Source organism: Equus przewalskii, chromosome 22 (genome assembly GCF_037783145.1).
Source record: "Equus przewalskii isolate Varuska chromosome 22, EquPr2, whole genome shotgun sequence".
NCBI lineage: Eukaryota > Metazoa > Chordata > Mammalia > Perissodactyla > Equidae > Equus > Equus przewalskii.
Window position 1 is genome coordinate 27,575,215 of NC_091852.1, and position 20,697 is coordinate 27,595,911.

Below are 20,697 nucleotides of genomic sequence, written 5' to 3' on the forward strand. Positions count from 1 at the left end.
GTCTTTCCATTAAAAAAGAAAAAACTATTTTGCATGTGTTTTTCAGCTCAATTAATGACTAGTGATATTTACTTACAAAAAGAAAAAGAACCCTTATAGAGGTGGTAAGCTTTCTATCAGTGAAAGTGTAGTATAGCATCCTGACCAGTGTTCAGTAATTTTAGGGAAAATAACACAGCAGAAAATAACATGCCTCAAACTTTGAGGTGCATCAGAAACACCTGGGAGGCCTTGTTAAACTACAGGTTGCTGGACCAACACTTAGTTTCTGAATCAGTAGGTCTGGGATGGGGAAGAGAGTCTGAGAATTTGTATTCCTATCAAGTTCCCAGGTGACGCTGATGCTACTGCTACTGATCCAGGGACCACTCACTGAGAACCACTGGAGTGCAACACTGGGAGGAACGTAGGTTAGATGAGCATTGAGATCCTTATGTTAGCTTAATTTTTATGAAGAATTTAAATCTATCTATCAATATAGAAACAGATATACAGATTTTATATATATATACATATAGGTATGAGTTAGCTAGAACGTAAGGTTGGACCAATCAGTCAATAGTCACACAGTATAGCTATTATGATTATTATTATTGTTGTTGTTGTTATTACTATTGTTATTCAAAGCTAGATGACATGGAAAATAATTTGTAATTAGATAACAGTTTTCACTAAGTCACTGCCATCAATATTTAAAGGGTGTGAAAGTGCTAGTATTCCTCTATTGAGAGGTGACCTGAGATCAAACTTGAAAACTGGTCTTTACTAAGAACAAAACAAAACAAAAACAGAACAGTTTATGGGACACTTCACATTTCTGTTCTGCAGACACATTAACACATACAAATGCTCATTTAACCTTGATTACAAACACAACTCAGAGACTGGTTTTACTACCTTCCAAATTTATCTTTAAATAAAAGTAATCTTTTTTATCTTTTTATATAGACAAATTATTTTATTATTACCCCCAGAATTATTTTAATATAAAAATTATTTTATACATGAAGGCTTTATCCATCTTTCACTTGCCAGGTGTCATCTTTTATATTTAACCTCCACCCTCACCCCCTCAATACCTCCAAAGTCTACCCATATTTTATTTTTTGCTTACTCAGCGTTAAAGGGGTTTGTTTTCTATTCCTCACCTGTCAGGTTTACTGCTCCATTTTAATGCAGCAAAAAAAAAGAAAAAGAAAGGCTAAATGTTAGTTGGCCAATGGTATCAAGAGTAACCATGACAACCAAGATTTAACAGTGCTCACAAGCAGACACACATTAGGAAATGACAGGGAATCAAAATATTTAAAGGCCTTTAACCATGACATAAACAAAGGACATGAGTGTACATCACTAAACAAAGCATTTGCGTGTGTGTGTGAATGTCACATTCACTTTTATCCATCAAGCTACAAAATATTGCCACAACTAATTATATCCCAGGAAGTATTTGATGGTAGAGATATAATTAGATTTTTACAAAACCTGTCATGAGAAAACTACTAATGTGCTCAACGGGAATACAACACTATTCCATATAAGAAATTTGTTCATTGAAAATAGAGTCCTCAGTCAAGAGGTATGTTATTCCTTTAATGATATAAAATACCTGCAAATTGCACTGAACTGCACAAAAATTGGCACAACTGTATAATACGCCATGAGGTAATAAAGTGGCAGAAATGATTTCTTCAAACACCTTTTGACAAGTAAGGTGATCATAAATCTTTTTTCCAATAAAAGATTAAATACATTTTCAGTTGTGGAAAAGTAATACTCATTATTATAAATCTACAGTGCATGACCCATCTATATAGCTAGGCTAATCCGGAAAAGTATTTTATTACCAGCCATTGACATGACAGATATTTTCCTAGTCAAAGAGGAGCTGCTGCCTGGGAACATATCTAACTCATGCTCAGAGACACTTTCACCTGTGAGAATATGTGGATTGTTTAAGTAACCATGTTCTTTATGCAGAGAGTAGAACCTTTACCTGAAAAGAATTAACCTAAATAATCTTCATATTGAGATGAATTGCAAAGTAGTATTTAGTGAGTTGTCAATTACAAAAATAAAGGTATCAAGTCCATATTAATGCCAATGAAATATATACCCAGGTTGCTAAAATATCTGGCTTTAAGATACATGAGTCCATCTCTTTGCAAAAATACAAAATCCACACTTAAATTGTACAAACATACACATACAAAGTGAATAATGAAAATGATATCAAACACATTGGCTAATTCTTTTTACTCTTAATTTTAAAGTGATTACTTGGTGTGCCAGGTTTTAAAAAATCCTACATCTCTGTTCCTAACTTGCTCATTTTTTTAATCAATGAGATCATCAGGGAATCTGTTGTGGGAAAATCTATTCCTCTGGATGGAAGAGAACCACTTAGTGAATAATCAGTTTTGTATATTAAAAAGCTGTTGAGTATTCAGATGAACAAATGTATAGGTAGTGTGATTCACTCCCTCTTCCACAGAAATGTCAGCCTCACCACACACACGGGTACATATTTGGTGTAAATATCTAAGTTTGAAGGTTTTTGGAACTGGTATATTTAAATTATAGGCTGAGGGTTTTATTACAGCTTTTGCCAGCCAAGATGGTGATACTGAGTGGTGGAGGAAACTGAGTTTGTTTAACACTATTTGGCTTGTATAAATTTGATTATTCAATATCCCTCTATGTCATGCACTCCACTTGGCACAAGGGATACACAATAAGGCACAGTCTTTGACCTCCAGTTTAGTGGGGGCAGAAAGCCAAGAGAATGGACAATTACAGTGATGCGGTAGGTTCTACGCATGGATAAGTAGAAAATGCTGTAAGAGCATAGAAAATGGGACCCTAAGGAAGCCTGAAGTGGTAGAAAAGAGAGGACAAGGAGGAGGAACCCAGGAAGGCTTTTAATATAGTAGGTGGTATCTAGCTTACTTCTAAATGATGAGTTACAGAGTTAGCTAGGCCAAGAGGAGTGGCCATGGAGTGGGAGGAAAGACATTCCAGGCTTAGGGAGGGACCTACTCAAAGGCCAGAAGGCAGAATCAACTGGCATCGCTCAGTGTGGTTGGGCATGGCAGCATGTTTCTTCAAAGCATCTCAAAATATTCTGTACTGTATTTCTTTCTTTGATGACAGCTTGGAAATATATATTGGGTTGATGTAAAAAGAGAAGACTAAAGAGGCAAAGCCCACAGACAGCCAATGTTGGATCTGAAGCTCGAAAAGCTGAAGTCTCTATTTTAGTCACATCTACCTCATGGCCTCACACATAAACATCTTGGAGTGGGGATGAAAATTTATTCTCTCTACAGTAACCATTCAGGTTAGACTATTACTATTCAAACATGTAAATTTTGCATAGACCATGCCTTAGATCTTTCCAACCTCCTAATCCATATTTTCTTTTTCTCTAGAGTACATAATAAACGCTTCTCATCTATCCTGAAATGCTTTTCCATAGAATCAGGTTAATATTTTATTTTAAAATATTTTCTTTATAAACAATTCCTGGGGAGTTCTAGGATGATTGAAAAGCCTTCCGTATGTAACAGACGCATAGGGCAGATGAATATCTAAGAGCATTCAATTGCTTCATGGACTTTTTGTGTGTGTAGGGGGCAGATGAATGAAGGGCAACCTGGAGTCATATTTAAAAAGCACACACACACACTGGAGGCAGAAATAATATAGTACTAATTCTATTACTTGGTTTTCGATGTTCTTAGATCAGAGAACATTATTATTAAAAAGGTTCAATTATCTAGATAACTTTTTATCTATAAATTTACTTATTTTATAAATACATTTAATTATTTCATAAATGAGGAAATCGAGGCCCAGAGTGTTGGCATGATTTCTACCCCATATGGCCAGCTAGTCACCGAGCTGGGACTTGAACTCAGGTTTCCTGAATCCTAATTCAGTGTGTTTTTCTAAACCTTCCCACCATCTTATCTTTGTAGTTTACATTTTGAAATCACTGTATATATCACATATAGAGAACAAAATTTCAAAAATAAAATCATATTGCAAGATGACTTACTCAACATATTTTAATTTTCTGATGGTTCAGAAGGTATTTTAGGGCCCTTATAAAGCTTCAGTGATAATGTTTTGTCATTGATTATCAATGTATCATAGGTTTACAAATTAGTAGATTAAAAACAAAGTCAAATGAATAGAATGGCAGGTAGAAGAGTATGCTATTTCCACATTAATATAATTAACAGGAATAAGTCTCAAAGTCTCCTCAGATGGCTGGATGAAATATCCTTCTTTGTATGGACAAACTATCCATAGCTACAGACCTACTCATAACGCAAGTAGAAGTGTAAGCAGGTGTATATGATAAACAAGATTATCAACATAATATGAGTCAACAATATTTTATACTCATTCCTTGCTCAAAATACTATTTGCATACAGGAAGTGAGACACTTTAATAATAATAATAATAATGATACATTCAATTCTGAGCCATTATCAATGACCTATGTATAAATTGAAAGACATCTAAAACGAGAGATGAAGTATTTATTATATAATTAACTTTGCTCAGAATCTAAGCCATAAAAGATACTATTCATTGCCTACAGAAGATTTCGTCTTGAACTGCCTCATGATAATCAACAAGGACATTGTTGGGTCTACTTGAATTTCAAGTCAGGAATGTTCTTTACTGCTGAAGCAAGCATTTCTATTTCAGAAATGCTTCATGGGCCTTCAGATGGTTAGCTAAATATACTTAGCATTCGAGGATGTGTGCATCTTCCAACAATTGCATTAGACGATGCTTACATATGCACACACTAAAATGTGACTCTATTTTAATAGAGTCATAACGCCTTTAAATACGATACTTCTTTTTGCAGGATTAGGAAAAATTATAACTGAGTTGATTTTTCTCAAGCACATACAGATAAAGAAAGAAAAACAAATCTTTTAAAAATTATCAAGGTTTATAAACCTATTTATTCACATTTATGTAACTGATTCACAAATGCCATGCATATCTCTCTTAAGTGGCACGACTTAATGATAGCCAGATACATCCAAATGAAACACAACTTAAAAAAACAAGGCAATCATTTTGTCCATTTTGAATAATCACAAAACGTCATGTGACATGGTTTAGAAATGCAACTGTCAGGAAGCATCTGTTTTCTGATCTGACTCCCACAATCTGATGTGAGGTGATCACCTGAATAAACATTTCAGAGAAAACAATTATAATACTACTTTTGCTTTTTTATTGTCATTTCGTTTCTGGTAGTAAGTACAGCACACGAACAGCAAAGGGTACTGGCTCCTGCTTGGACTCACACAGGATCTGTTATTGTTTTGGGGCATTGGGTGCCTCGTGCTACCTGCCCTTACCTCTTACACAGGAGAAAGGTGCTCAAATACAGTGGGGTCCTTAACATACACACTGATAAAACACACATTGGGATGGGAAGATTGAAACCATCAACTAAGAGATTTTGGCCTTCAATCACCTGCTTTTCCAGCTATTCTATGACAAGGATATTTCAGCGAGGCAGTGATCAGAAAAAAAAAAACAATAATGGATATTTCTTTCATTCTCTCTAACTCTAAGACAGGATAGGTAATTTAATGGGTTACGAGTATGAACTTCTTTAATTTTCCCTTTTTTTCCTCAACTCTCTTCTCACACTAGATTAATGTGGACATAGCCTCATAAGAAAAAGTTTTTCAAAGGAGATGTATCTCAAAGGATATTTTTTTGAGTCAAGAGTAGAATTTATGAAAAAAGGGATATTCCAGGAACATAAGAAGAAGAACATACTTAACAAACAAATACAGGTAGAAATAATTAAGGTAAATCCAATGAAGGGAGCTTTATGGGTAGGAAAAAGAAACAACGGAAATAAGATTATCAGCTTAAGCATGTAATCAAGAATCAAATGAAGACATTCTCATCTGATTTTGAAGGTCAAGGTTAGAAGGGGAGAGAGAGGGCAGGGAAAAGAGAGAAAGAAGCTATTTTACAGTAGAGGGAAGAGATCATCTTCATAGTAGCATTCTGAAAGATGACACACTATAAAGGAAAAGGGGAACACAGATTTAAAGTTTCATAAAAATAGAATTTGGTTTGGAAGAAAAGAAAAACTGACATAAAGGGAGATAATTCAGAATTTAGTCATTCTAAATGTTTAAGAGACTGTATTATATATGACAATTTTTATAATTTCAATACTTATAATAATATAATTTTATTTTTTAAATCAGAAAGGATTTAGGGGAAGAATTACTAATGTCCTCTATCCACTTGACTGAGCAGTGACCTATGGGAAAAATTTGCTTATTTATAATGGAGGCAAAAATAGAATTGAAAAAGAGTGGAAGATTAAATGTACAACTGAAATCTCACAAGGTTGTAATCTATCATAACATTAATAAAAAAAAAAAGAGTGGAAGATCAGAAAACATGGGGTAAATGTGGATAATTTGCATCCTAATTATAGTCAAAGCCTTTTAGGTCAGATTTATATTTGGGAGTATTAAGACCGAGCTTATACTTTTTTAAAAGGAAAATGGTACCTTGCATCCCTTCTTGGACATAAATGAGAATTCACTACTGAAGATGCAGAATAAGGGTTAGAAGCAAAGTGGGAAAGGAAAAAGTTAATTCTCTTTCTCTTCTTTCCTTCTTTAAGCTTCAATTTTTAGCTACCTTTGCTAAGTTTTGAGAAATAGCTACAGGAAAAAAAATCTCGGCACATGTGCACATTAGACTTATGAAAGGGACACAAATGTGCAAATTTGCAATAGCCTTTCAAAAACTATGTTGACATGGATTAATTAATCATCTAAAATAATCAAATGCAAGCTTACATGGAGTTATCTGCTTGTGAATATAGTAATGTCTCAAGTGTCATGCAGAGTGCTCATACTGCATAAAGTAGCTCAGAAGATGTAGGCTAGAGTCCATGTACGCTGGGCAACAAAGTCTATACACACACTGAATGAGATTTTAAGTAGCACAGTCTTTACATTTTGTTCTAACTCTAATGGAAACATTTTCCCAATGATTATTGGGGTTGCATGGAAGTATTTTTACTAAGATCAACCACATAATGACCACAGAAGGGTGATAAAGTCTTCAAAACTAAGGCTGCCCCCAAGGTTGCAATAGAAATATTGGGCAAACCTACCTTTTATAAAGAAGAATAGCTATGACAATGCAGATGATAAAGACCACTGCAAGGACAGGACCTACAACCCAGATCAAGCCTTCCTCTTCATCCGTAATTGGCTGTGGATCCAGATCCATTGACACAACAGGGTCAGAGTAGGGGCTGGTTGCATACATCTTCTAAGGAAAAACAGAGACTATGTTAGTTATAAAATAATGACTTTCTAGAAAGTATCTTCAGCATTAGAAGAAGCAAAGATTCAGGACACAGTGGATTTGATGATATGTGAAACAATGTTAGTAAAAAAGAATGAGACGGGAAGAAAGGAGAGGGGATGGGGAGGAAAAGGAACGAAAGAAGGAAGAAAGGAATAAGGAAAGACGTTTTGCAATCTAAATTTCCTTATGGAGTGAATTATTTTATAATAAAATCATTTTTGATGGCAAAAATTACTCCATAGATACGTTTTCATTGGGATCTATATGTGGTATATAAAATGCTCTTATGAAATATAAAGTACCAATAATTAACCAATCACAAAACGTTCAATGAGCATTTACATTGTAACAATGTGCTACATACCACGTGAAAATCAACAGAAACATTATACTTCCAGCCCTCAAGATGTCATTATCCAGCTAAGGAGACCAAATTAAAAAAGTAAACATTTATAGAGCAAACTGTCAGTATTTAATTATATGTTAAATTATGTAAATAGTCCTTGGTGCTGTACATTAGTTAGAAAATGGAGGCCAAACAATGACAAAGTCTACAACTTCAAAAGAGAAGTCCAATGTTTAATTATAGATGCAAGATCTATGAAATTGATGATACGGCTTTCTAGAACATAGACGTTTTATAACTTAAAAGGATTTAGCAGCTCCCATTTAATTTTATTACAGTTACTGCTCAGAGGTTGATATGATTGTTCCCAATAAATAATTGATACAGAGAATAGGGAACCCTTGTAGACTGTTGGTGGGTATGTGAATTGGTACAGCCATTATGAAAACAGTATGTCAGTTCCCTAAAACATTAAAAATACAACTACCATATGATGCTGCAAACCCACTCCTGGGTATACATTCAAAGGAAATTAAATCACTATCTGGAAGAGATCTGTACACCTGTGTTCAATGCAGCGTTATTTACAATATCTAAGACACGGAAACAACTTAAGTGTCCTTTGACAGAAGAGTGGATTAAAAAATGCGAGAGATATATATATATACATAATATACACTCACATAATGAAATATTATTCAGCCATAAAAAAGAAAGAAATCCTGCCATTTCATGGATGAACCTGAGAGCATTACACTAAGTGAAATAAGCCAGACAAAGACATATACTGTAATGGTATCACTTATGTCTAGAATCTAAAACAAAACCAATCTATTTCATAGAAATGGAGAATAGAATGGTGGTTGCCAGGGGCTGGAGGGAGAGAGAAATGGGGAGATGTTGGTCAAAGAGCACAAACCTTCAGTTATAAGAAGAACGAGTTTTGAGGAACTAATGTACAGTGTGGTGACTATAGTTAGTAATATGGTATTGTATACTTGAAAGTTGCTGAGAGTAGATCTTAGACCCTCTCACCATACACACACAAAAAAATAGTTAACTATGTGAGGTGATGGATGTGCATTATCTTGACCTTGTTAATCATTCCATAATGTGTATGTCTGTGTGTGTGTGTATATACATATATACATAATCATTATGTTCTGAATTTTAAGTACATACAATTATATTTGGCAATTATTCCTCAATAAAGTTGGGAAAAATATATAGTTACTTGGTGAAGGAACGGACTGAATATCTAAGAATTTTGTTCTTGTAATATCCTATTTTATTCTGTCTTAGACTATCTCAGAAAAGGATTCTCTTGACTCTACCCCCTTATAAAGTCCTGTCTTTTCCTTTTTCAACAGAGACCAGTCCACATACACAGGCTGCCCTGCCTGTCCTACAACTCACTCCTCATGTCTTCTCACTCCAGCACCACCAATGATCCTGTTCTCTCGTTTCCCAAATCTAAATGTCTTTATTCAGTCCTTACCCTTCCAGACATCTTTTCCAGATTTGCCACAGTTGATCAAATCTTCTTTAAAATTCCCTCTTCTGACTCTAATTCCGTACTCAACTGGTTCCTTCCTAATCTTTCCAACTGATCATGTCCTGTTGAGTTAACTGCCTTGGAATCCATCCTTTGTGCAGCATTCTTAACTTCTGTTCTTTGCTATTTTTTTTTCACCCTTATCTGGCAAGGTCATCCCCAGTTTTAACTTCTAACCTCAATACAGATTATTTCCTCATTAATGTTCTTGAACTCAGAAACTCTGCTAAGTCCCAGACCTTCACTTCCAATTGTTTCTAGAGATTAATACATGTATCCTCAACTTAAGAATTGCATGTGCTATGTCCCTGCTTCCCAGAAATACCCTCCTTCTGATTTGTCAACTTTTCTCATTTTTTCAACATCTAGGAATGAGAAACTACTGATTTTATCTTATAAATGATCCTCAGGTCCATCCACCCTCTTTCTAGTCTCATGGCTACCACTTTTCTTTGGGACTTCATTCATACTCATCCAACCATATCAAGAGTCTTCCTTCTTCTAACAGTCTCCAATGCTACTAGAGTTATTATCCTAAACTGCAGCTATAAAACCTTCAGGAGCCCCTCTGGTGATTCCTAAATAAAACCCAGACATGTCAGCATGGTTCCTAAGGGTCTCCACAATTTTGTTTAAACTTTCTTACTATGTACAACTTATTCCATCCCAGTGAACTTCTTGCTACCACTCTCCAAATACTCTATTCTCTCTTTAACTCTCTCACAAGTTGCACAACATTTAGCTCCTGAAATCAGCTAATCTCCAAGGCTCCATCTAAATGCTGCCTCCACTGAAGCTACGTCTCCTTAACTAGAAATAATCAGTCATTACATACAAAATGTATGTAAAAATAATTTAAAATTTTTAAGTAGTCTTATTCCTTTTTTAATGGCATTTGCCAAACTCTATTTTGTCTTTTTATTTGTGCATATTCTTTATTTTCTTTAATAAAACTATAAACTCCTAGAAGGTAAAGATTTATATATTATTTGTGTTTGTATGCATACAGCAGCTAGTACAGAACTTTGCACTTAGTGAGTTCCCAGAAAATCTCTTGAATAAAATAAAATGCCCATCTTTTACAATGGCTGAGATTATCAAGACATGAGGGAGTTTCTCATTTTCCCATGATCAGTAGAAACATCTAATTTTTTACTTTGCATTTAAAAAATTTTAGTTTAGGGGCATATATTCTGAATTTAAGTACAGCAAGCTCAGCAGTCACTCTGGAGAACACATGCCCCACTAAATGCTTATATACTATTCTTATTTCCATTTTCTTCACTGTGCCCAGGAAAGAGACTGACTAGACTTTCAGGCTTCCTAATGCATCAAAAGAAGAGAAAAACTCAGTATATTTCCAATCTTCTCAGAAGCAGCTAAACAAACAAAAAAAGATACGTATAGTGTAAGGATTTACACAAAGGACTTGGCAAAGACACTAAATATCCAAGAAACGTGATTCTTTATATAATTGTTTGTTTTGGTTTATACTTTTCCCTCTCCATTTTGTAGGTCACACTCAAGTTATTTTCTGGTCAAAAGTAAGCAAAATTCTCTGACATGAAATTCTTTCCCAAGAGCCTTTGAGATAATAATCTTGGTCAGCCAAGATCGAAATCTAAGGAGAGGTTTTCCTAAAGCACGTAGATTTCCAACCCAAATCAGCAAACAGAGACATGTGAAAATGAGAAGAAAACAAAACCATAAAATGATACCCGCCTCGTGAAAAGTAGAATTTGTTCAGTCTTTGAGGGTAACAGAAAAGATCAAACCTTTGGTCATTTTAAACCTGTCCTCTTATATTCTTAATATGAGGCAATGGACTGGGGAAAAGCTTGCGGCTTTGGAGAGGGGACATATTTTCTGTATGCAAATTATGAATCCACCCTTGGAGTGGTTAGGTGCTTTATTAACAATCACTCATGAAAATTTGAGGCTTACAAAAGGACTGTATCACTGCTAACATTATACTAGTTAGCTACAAGTCTCTTCTACAAAAAGTAAACGCTGGCCTGAAAACGTACATGAAATACAAAAGGCATGCTGTTAACTTTGAGAACAATATTGAGAAAGATGATAAAGAAAAGGGCAATTCAGATAAAATATTTGGAAAAAAATTCTAATTGTATAATTTTTTTTTTTAAAGATTGGCACCTGAGCTAACAACTGTTGCCAATCTTCTTCTTTTTTTCCTGCTTATTTCCTCCCAACTCCCCCAGCACATAGTTGTGCATTTTGAGTTGTACGTCCTTCTAGTTGTGGCACATGGGATACCACCTCAACGTGCCCTGATGAGCAGTGCCATGTCCACGCCCAGGATCCAAATCAGGGAAACTCTAGGCCTCGGGAAGCGGAGCGTGTGAACTTAACCACTCAGCCACGGGACTGGCCCCTCTAATTATATAATTAATGAAATAGTGAGATGACATACTAAGGGAAGGGGCAGACTCTTCATCAACGATGAGGCATTTAAACACTACTAGAAATGTCTGGGAGACATTAGAAACCAGTCTCTGACAGTGCCACAAACAGGCTGCATGATATGATGAGATTTCTCTTCCTTGCTGGATTCTCTGATCTACCTCAATGGTCTGAATGTTCTTTCTGAAATGTTCTAGAGCTATTTAAAGAAAATTACTTTCAAATATCTAAAAGTCATTTTAAAAAAGAAAAAACATCAGTTCCAACATTCCATTCCCTTGATGTTCTGTCTAAAACCTCAACTAGAAAGAGAAAGCATATCCATGCATTAAAATTCCAGGAAGCCCGTCACTTTGTTTTCAAATGACATTCTGTGCACAAAGGTAAACCAGGCAGAAAGGCTGCCTTTGTGTTTTGATTTTCCACAGGGGAATTCCTTCAGTCATTTGAAGAGAAGCCCTACTGTACGTGCTAACTCCTGATGTGGAGAAATCTTTGATACACCTCAGGCTTCTTATATACGGGAAGTGATGGCTCAAGTGAGTTGGCATGCTTGTCAGTTTTAGGCCCCTATTAGAAAGATAGAGTTTAGAACACGTATATTAAATGTTAACATGAACTGCCACTTCAAAATCCACCCCATTCCCATCTACAATTTCTCTCTTTTTTTTTCTTAACATTCAAAGCAACTGAAGCATAAAACGACATAAGAGCAAGATGAATTACATAAAAGAAGACAACTCATTATTTAGAGTACCTTAGGAATTCTCTGTTTTATTGAGTTATTTTCTAACTTTCTTGGCTTTTCACTGATAAAGTCACTGGTAAATTGCTATAATTAAAGAAGCTGGCTGTGCTCGCCTTTTCCTAGACAGAACTTCCCCATGAATCTGGGTAGAGCGCATTGTGGGCTCACTGGCAGTTATAGGAGAATAAAGTACAATCACCTCCAATCAATGCTTTCAAATACCTGGAAGTATACTTTATTTAAACCCAGGGCTTGTTAGTTCCTATTGTAAATCACACAGGCTGATGTCTATTAGGTATTATGAAAGACTTTTTTTTTTGGAGAACAGCCATTTTAAAAGGATGAGGAAAGAGACTGTGAACATTGATGGCTGTCACCCTTCTATCAATACGTGTGTCACACTGAAAGGTCTCAGGAACAACATCAAATCAATTTGGCACTTCATATACTAGAAGTCCACCTAAATTCCCTGACATTAGAGATGCAGCCTTGTATGTAATGAAATCTCAAGCAAATTACTCAGCAATGTTCAAAGAGTAGGTAGCCTGTTATTATGTTTAAGTTAGTGACAGCTCATGACAAATAATCAAGATAGATGTACCTACACATCCAGAAACAACCATATTCTGGTGAAAATGTGTAAGAACACCATAGGAAATAGATGCCATCACAATTAACTTACAGACTCTGCGTGTTCCATCACAGCCAACACAAAGAAGACATATTCTTGACCACTTTGGAGTTGCTTGTTTGTAAATCCACCATAATGTTTATCATCCCCCAGGGTGAACTCAGTGGGAAGAACATCAAAGTGAGCAGCAATATATGGCTTTAATTCAACTTCTCTCCCATAACGGATACTTCTGCGTTTCCTAGATATCTCTTTAAGCAGCTTAAGGGAAAAAGAGAAAGAAATGTAAACAACAGTAACCCAACTTAACTACGGTTTAATGGAAGAAATTAAGCCAGGACTGGGAACAACCCAAATACAATTTGTCTACATTTCATGGAGCATGTGAGCATCACTAAATCTCAGTTTTCTGTATCTTTCAAATGCTTGTCTTGCTGTTAAGGTAAGACACTGGACTGCTATTGCAAGGCCCAGGCTATACACACAGGGCTATGAATCCTTTACTGGTAGCTCATATCATTGTCTACCCAAATGAAATCTCTCAAAGGGCAAGAGTGCATTATAACTTGTCTAAGGAAAAAAGTCAGCTTGATTCACAGAAACCTGTCATGCAGGCTCTATTATTGTTATTTGTCAAACAAGTAGTAACATCAGATAAAGCCTTCTAAATCTCCAAATATGACCAACTTTTTGGAGAAGTCAGCACCATTTCAGATTATTTTTAGTAATGAGATAATTTACATGATGCAAATTCCCTCAAATCTGCAGAAATGGAATCTGATGACCAATTTTTAGTTGACGTATTTAATAGACATTGTCACTCATTTAATAATTTCTGGCTTGACTTGGCTCCTTGAGAACCATTTGGGATATGATTCCTCACATTTATTATGGCATCAACTTTTTCTGGAGCTGACAGTTCTCTGGAGAGGTTGAATTATCTTGCCAGGTGATCTAGGCAGGGTCGATAAAAATTAATTTTAATATTACCCCGAAGAAAACAAACATACACTTGTATTTCTAAAAGAAAAATGTAGAAATTATGTTTTGATTCTCTATTCTTTTGCATTCACCCTTTCTTAGGAGAAAATCATGTTAATAGTATTTTATGACAAATGGCTTCAAAATGATGTTGAAGTTAGCTTTGTCTACTCCCATTAAATATCGGTATTTCAAAGGGATTAACAGGGAAAAAGAAACTCATAACAGTCTGGGATGCCTTTCGATATGAGGGGCAACTTTGCTGGGTTTTTGGAAAGAATTTTGATTTTATTTGTTTTAATGTCTGTATAGATAAGAATATGTATCTGAGGGCAAACTAGAACATGGAATGAAATCTGTCTTCAGGTTGGTAAATATAATTAAGGCACTTATGGAAACATTCTGGCAAAATCTACTCTTGTTCTTAGAAATGGAAATAATACAGTAAAAACCAAAGTAGTGGTATCTACTTAGTAAAACGAGACCCTGATACAATCCAGGCCAGACTTCTGTGATGATAATGGCTGCAGGTTGTATACAGGTAAACACCAAATGCTTATGTTAGGAACCTGACAGTATACTTCAGTCTCCTCTACACAGATTTGTCAATATTCTCAGCTGGCCAAAGTTGTAACCTAAAAGTGTACTCTTTTGGTTATATAGATCACCTGTGTCCACATTATTTTTGAACAATATTTAATTTATAATGTTCTAAAATTTTCTGTGAAATTTGAGTTTATTGATGCACTTAAAATTACATGAAATGTAAATTCATTTATGAAAACCACAGTAGGTTGGTTACTGCCTGTTTAGCAAATTTGGAACATCTGATAATAAATTCAGGTGGGCTGATCACTTATACATCAATTGGGTGTTAATAAACAAGGCCAGAAATGTAGTAGTGTCTTCCAACCCTGTTGTCAAATTTAGGTTTACTGATAATAATGATGATAATGACAATAATAGCTAATATTTATTAAGCACTTACTATGTGCCAGGCACTGTTCTCGGGCATCTAAACACATCCTAGTTCATTTTCTCCTTACAATAACCCTATAAAGTAGGTTACTATATCCCCACTCTATAAATGGGGAAACTGAGGTATGATAGAAAGTGACAATATATAATTGGACTAAATTGGTGAAATAAAATTACACATAGATCTTTTTCAACCATATTTTTGTTTACTTAATGATTGCACAATATCAAGGAAACATAATGAAACATCTAAGCTAAATTGATAATCTAAACTGCTTTCACTCAGTCTATACTTAGACATATAATTTTAGTGCATCTGCTTTCATCAACACAGATGAATGTGTACTTAGATTTCCTTTTCCTGGATTCTTTTAACATGTTATTTAAAACAATTCCGGTGCCAAATATTTAATATTACACTTGAAAAGTCATTACAAAGGTTATTGTTGATAGCCAGCAAATGATGGACCCTTACTCTGAGAAGGACAAATGCATTGCAGATGAGCTGAAGAGCCTTTTGAAGTTGGTTAATCAGAAACATTTACCATCAGTTGTTTATGTGACTGTGTCCCTTCTTCTCCTTCAGTGATCAAACCTTACCTTGATTTTATTCATATTTCAGACGTAGGCAACTGTCATAATTCATTCATATCACTGTCATCCCCATGAGTACCTTTTGTTAGGGTTTTTTTAGAAGACTTAGAGGAAGTACTTTAGAATAAAATATTTGAGTTTTTGGTGCTTCTTAGATCCAAGGCAGCTACTCTTTAAGGTCAAACCAGGAACACCAACTGAGCTCCTGTAGATTGTTCTAATGTCCGTGGGACACTTCCTGTGTTATATTTTAAATGAGTCAAGTGTGCTCAGATGACACTGAAGTTAGCCAGTTATGTTGAAGTTACAACACAAATGACCAGATTATTTTACAGAAAGCCTTTGAAGTACAATGTGATGAAAAGCTTATGATATATTACAAGACCTACCCTGAATTAAATATAACTAACCTTTCAGGAGTCATTCTGTCCAAAATTCATTTTGACTATCACTGCTCTGCTCAGTCTGACCTTGACAACAGGCGTTCTAGTCTATGAATTTATTAGGTGGAGATTATCTCAAACGATAAATGAGCTCAGAAGACAATATTAAGAGTGACTCTGTTTAGAAAGCCTCTTTCTATTTTTTATGGGCCTAGATGTGAGGCATGCATGTGGAAATCCCCTTAAGCCACCATTCTATTCGATGATATGGTTTCAACGATTTGAATTATAGGCCTTTCTAAAAAATCACTTGGTCAAATACACTTAAGAGAGGAACACTGCTTTGTCAAACCCAGCAGTACCAAGCTATAGATAAAATTACCACAATGCTTTTATTATCCATGGTAGGAGAAAAAAACCTGTCTGTAGGGATCAGAAACTGGATGAGTAAGCATAAAGTAAGGCCATAGCCTACTTTCATTTGTTCCCCTCCACAATAGTTACAAGATGTATTGGAGGTAATTCCAGAAGACAGATCAAGGGCTTTAGTTTTTTATCAGAAATAATTTTCATTTTCCAGTCAATGCATATCTTATTTCTTCCACCATTAATTCTACAATGTGGTCTCAATTATATCAGTAAGAAAAGTGGGAAACAACCCATCCTGACCCAAAAATTTGGCATTAATAAATGTTCTTTATCAAACTATTATACAGATTAATGCACCACAACTTGTGGGATGATTAAAATGACCCTTTGTTATGAGAATCAGCAGCACAGACCCACAGAATTTAATTGCAAGAATGCTCAATGTCATATAGCTCTACACTTTAATCCATTAGCATTGCTGTGCGTTTTGGAGGTTAAAACCTGGCTGTAAAAGAGAATCAGTTCTTATTACTTACTACCAAATGGCTCTACTTCTAAGGAAAGCTTATTATTTAAAAGTATTTGATGTCATTTTTGGCTTGGATCTTAATTCCTTGAAACCTTTTTATTATAATAGGTAGAAAGATACATAGATTCTGCAAGTTGCCTTTGCATTTTAAATCCAATTCCAACTGAATTCTGTAGTTCAGCTGAGAACTGATTAAACTAATAAAGAATATCTCAGGATTAACCGATTAGTCAGTTGCAAGTAAAAGCATGCTTTGCTTCAAAACATTTACAAAAGACCAGCTGATCATTTTGCATATTCAGATGAAGGATTACTACTTCTCTAATGTCATAGAAAAATGATTTTGCTCCTTTATCATCAATAGAAAAAAAATTTATAACACAAATTACTTGCCAGCTTTATTGGAATGGTGTCTCATTTTATAACCCCTCCAAAGCTCACCTAATCACTAAACAGTGACACAAAAGCAAAGTCCTAACCTTGAACTCATCTGCCCTTTTGAACTTGATCAAATTTAACTCAGATAAATGAAGTGGGTGATGATGAACCATACATCTAGAGATGACATATGTCTGACAAAAGAAGCTAACGGCCCTTATCTGTCAGATCACAGTCTCCTTAATACAGACATCTATGAAATAAACATCACTTCCCTGTAACGCAGTCGGGGAATTTCTGCTTTTCCTTGCTCTGTTTGCACTAATTTGTGGTAGACAAAGTACCTAGAAATAGCAGGGAGGGCTATAAGATATGGCCTACATTGTAAATAAACCCAATGATTTAAGATCTCATATTCCCCCAAATGGGGGCCCTTTTATTTGCCTTCTGAACTGATTCAAACCAGCATCATGTTAAAATAGAACATCTCTCCTGTATTTCAGAATACGAACCCCCAGCCATTAACTTGCTGTGGCCCTCTGGGGATCTGGCTTAGCACTTCTGATTATAGCTTTCTCATCTAAATAGAAGTATGTATTAATTAGGTCTCGTTCTTCATACTATGTATTAACTCTGAAAAAATAAAATGAACATTTGCAAAAAGAGTATCAATTAAAATTTACCTACTATTGTTGAAGATTTTGGAAATTAAAATCATACTCTTTAGTATTTGCTCTACATTTCTTGCTTGGCTCAAAATTCTGCGATTTGGTTTGTTTGCCCCTACAGTTAAATGCCTTTTTTGATTATGAAATCCTACAGAGTACAGAATAAGGCAAACATGTGCTAGTCAACATAATTCTGTGAGAAACTGGTCAAGAACACATAGCAGGTCAAATGTTGAACTCTGGTGTAAATAGCAATTTAGTATTGTAACAGCCTCAGCTACCACTGCACTAATGAAGTGGATCTTGGAATTCATAACAAGGGTGATTAAGTTTTTGCTGACAATTCACTTCATCTTCTACATCTCTGCATCATGTTTCACAAGGAGCAAGAGGCAAAATATTAAAGCCAACAAAGATTCGACAAGTTGTAAGCTTTATTGCAGCTTAATGTCTTTTAATTAAAACAAAAGGCTCTTTGTTCGGATCCCTAACGGTTAACAGGCCCAGAGCACTAAACCATCCGACCAGACAACTGACCAGCCAGTCATGCAGAAGTCAGCACCTGGATTAGATGCTGAAGGGTCTCCATAGAGAGGAGGAGGATGTTTAATAAATTAAATAACTAATGAAAGACACAGCCAACAAAGACATAGTTACCTCATCTAATTCCATTTCATCTGGACTCTCCCATGGCTTGATAAATTTCCCACGAGATTTCTTCAAAGGCACAATGATTATGTAGTAACCTCTGCACAAAAATAGACAGACAAAAATAAGATTAGTTCAGAGGGAAAAGAAAATGGACGCATCGTTAAATCTTCCACAGTCCAGTGATTGAGACTGAAGGCAAATTATGGATATGGAGTGACTTGCCCATCAATGACAAATAACCACCTGTTTGTTCAATTTTAAAAACAACATGGGTAGACACTTATGTGTGACTTCACTGATCTTGTATGGTAATATCACCATGGTTGACTGCTCTTTATTAGGTGTCATAAACAGATGGGGAACAGTTTGTTGGGACCCTGGTGCTGGACACATACAAGGCTGGTATATTGCAATCGACCATCATAAGTTGCTGAACCAAATATTTTCCACGACATCAATTTATAAGAAGACTTTTTTTTAAAAAAAGGAGATGTATAATAAAAATTGCTCTTAGCCGATACAAATGCCTATATTATAATGATGATTTTGTTTATACACTCCTAAAATACTCCTAATTTGGATAAAACATTAAAAGCATAAAAACTACTCATAATCTCACAACAATTATATAAAGATGTTAAAGCTCTCCTCTATTTCTACCCATTAAACTGCAAACCTTAAGGTAAGTGCTGCAGAAACTTGGAGACAATCACCACCTAATGGCCTCCAAAATGCGTCTCAATATAATTCATCTATAGGAAGAGACGAAAGTGACTGAGTCCTCACATTGAGAATGGTCAAGTAAAATTTAAGTTATGTATAAAGGTACCTGTCCACAAATAGATATGGGTTATTTATCAAGTTGTTCTATAACTTCCGTAAAGGGTACACCCTGCTCTTGTATTCACGGTTAGGGATGACCTGCTCACACTGACCTTTGGTAGTAAACTATACAAGGACTTTGAACATAGGTGTATAAAAATAGCTAATACATTAATCAATTCCTGCTTCTCAGATACTATATTAAATGTACAATCTCATTTTTGCCCTCTTAAAAATTCTATTAGGACAAGCAATAGACAAAAAGACAAATCCAGAGAGATTAAATTATTGCCCAAGTGAAAACAGACAGTAAGAGTATACAAACCTATACATATCTTAACCTTGGCAATAGTCTGGCTCTTTCTTTATTTAATATTTACTCTGTATCATAAAATGCTTTTTAAGGACTTTATAAATTTTGTGAAGATTTATTGTGAAAATGAACACACACCCACTTTTAAAAGAGAAGGCTGCCACACAGGGAAAAGGGATGAGAGGATGGGGGCTACCAATTTTGCATCATATTATATCACAGAGATCACTAGCACACACAGGAAGCCCTCTTTCTACTTATCTCAAAGAAGAACTTTAATAAATTCTGCAAATCCTCTGATAAAGAACTCTGTTTCAGAAACTGACTTATAGATACAGAAAACAAACTGGTAGTTCAGAAGGAATAGGGCTGGGAGTTGGGCCGAATAGGTAAAAGGATTAAGAGCATCCTCTTCAAACTTGCAGTTATAAAATAAAGACGTCACAGGGATAAATGTACACCATAGAGAATACAGTCAATAATATTGTAATAACTTTGTATGGCGACAGATGGAAACTAGACTTATTGTGGTGATCATTTTATAACATATATAAATATCAAATCACTAAGATGTACACCTGAAACTAATATGATGTTGTAGGTGAATTATACGTCAATAAAAAAATAAGAGAACTCTGTTTCCATAAACAGAGACTAGAGCTGCATTGTCCGTATTTGGCCACTAGCCTCTTGCGGCTATCGAGCGCTTGAAATGTGGCTAGTCTGAACTGAGATGTGCTCTAACTGTCAAGAACACTGGATTTTGAAGACTCAGCATGAAAAATGAATGTGAACTATCTGAGTAATAATTTTGTTGATAGTGAGTATGTGTTAAAATGTAATATTCTAGATATACGGGGTAAAATAAAATGTGATTATAATTAATTTCAACTGTTTCTTTGTATTTTTTGCTGTAGCTGCTGGAAAATTTAAA

General features: G+C 35.2%; 1 protein-coding gene across 50 annotated transcripts in view; it reads right to left on the bottom strand.

The window, feature by feature from the left end:
• The window catches only part of PTPRD (protein tyrosine phosphatase receptor type D), a 2,079,533-nt gene that overhangs the window by 117,670 nt on the left and 1,941,166 nt on the right, over nucleotides 1-20,697 (bottom strand). For 20 of the 50 annotated variants that reach the window (XM_070590645.1, XM_070590643.1, XM_070590625.1 and 17 more), the window contains 4 exons: nucleotides 18,635-18,725; nucleotides 13,149-13,358; nucleotides 7,194-7,354; nucleotides 1,149-1,163 (listed from right to left, as the gene is read on the bottom strand). In XM_070590645.1, coding sequence (XP_070446746.1) covers nucleotides 1,149-1,163; nucleotides 7,194-7,354; nucleotides 13,149-13,358; nucleotides 18,635-18,725 — 477 coding nt within the window. The remainder of the gene's footprint in view (nucleotides 1-1,148; nucleotides 1,164-7,193; nucleotides 7,355-13,148; nucleotides 13,359-18,634; nucleotides 18,726-20,697) is intronic. The other 30 variants (XM_070590639.1, XM_070590640.1, XM_070590631.1 and 27 more) reach the window with 5 other exon arrangements.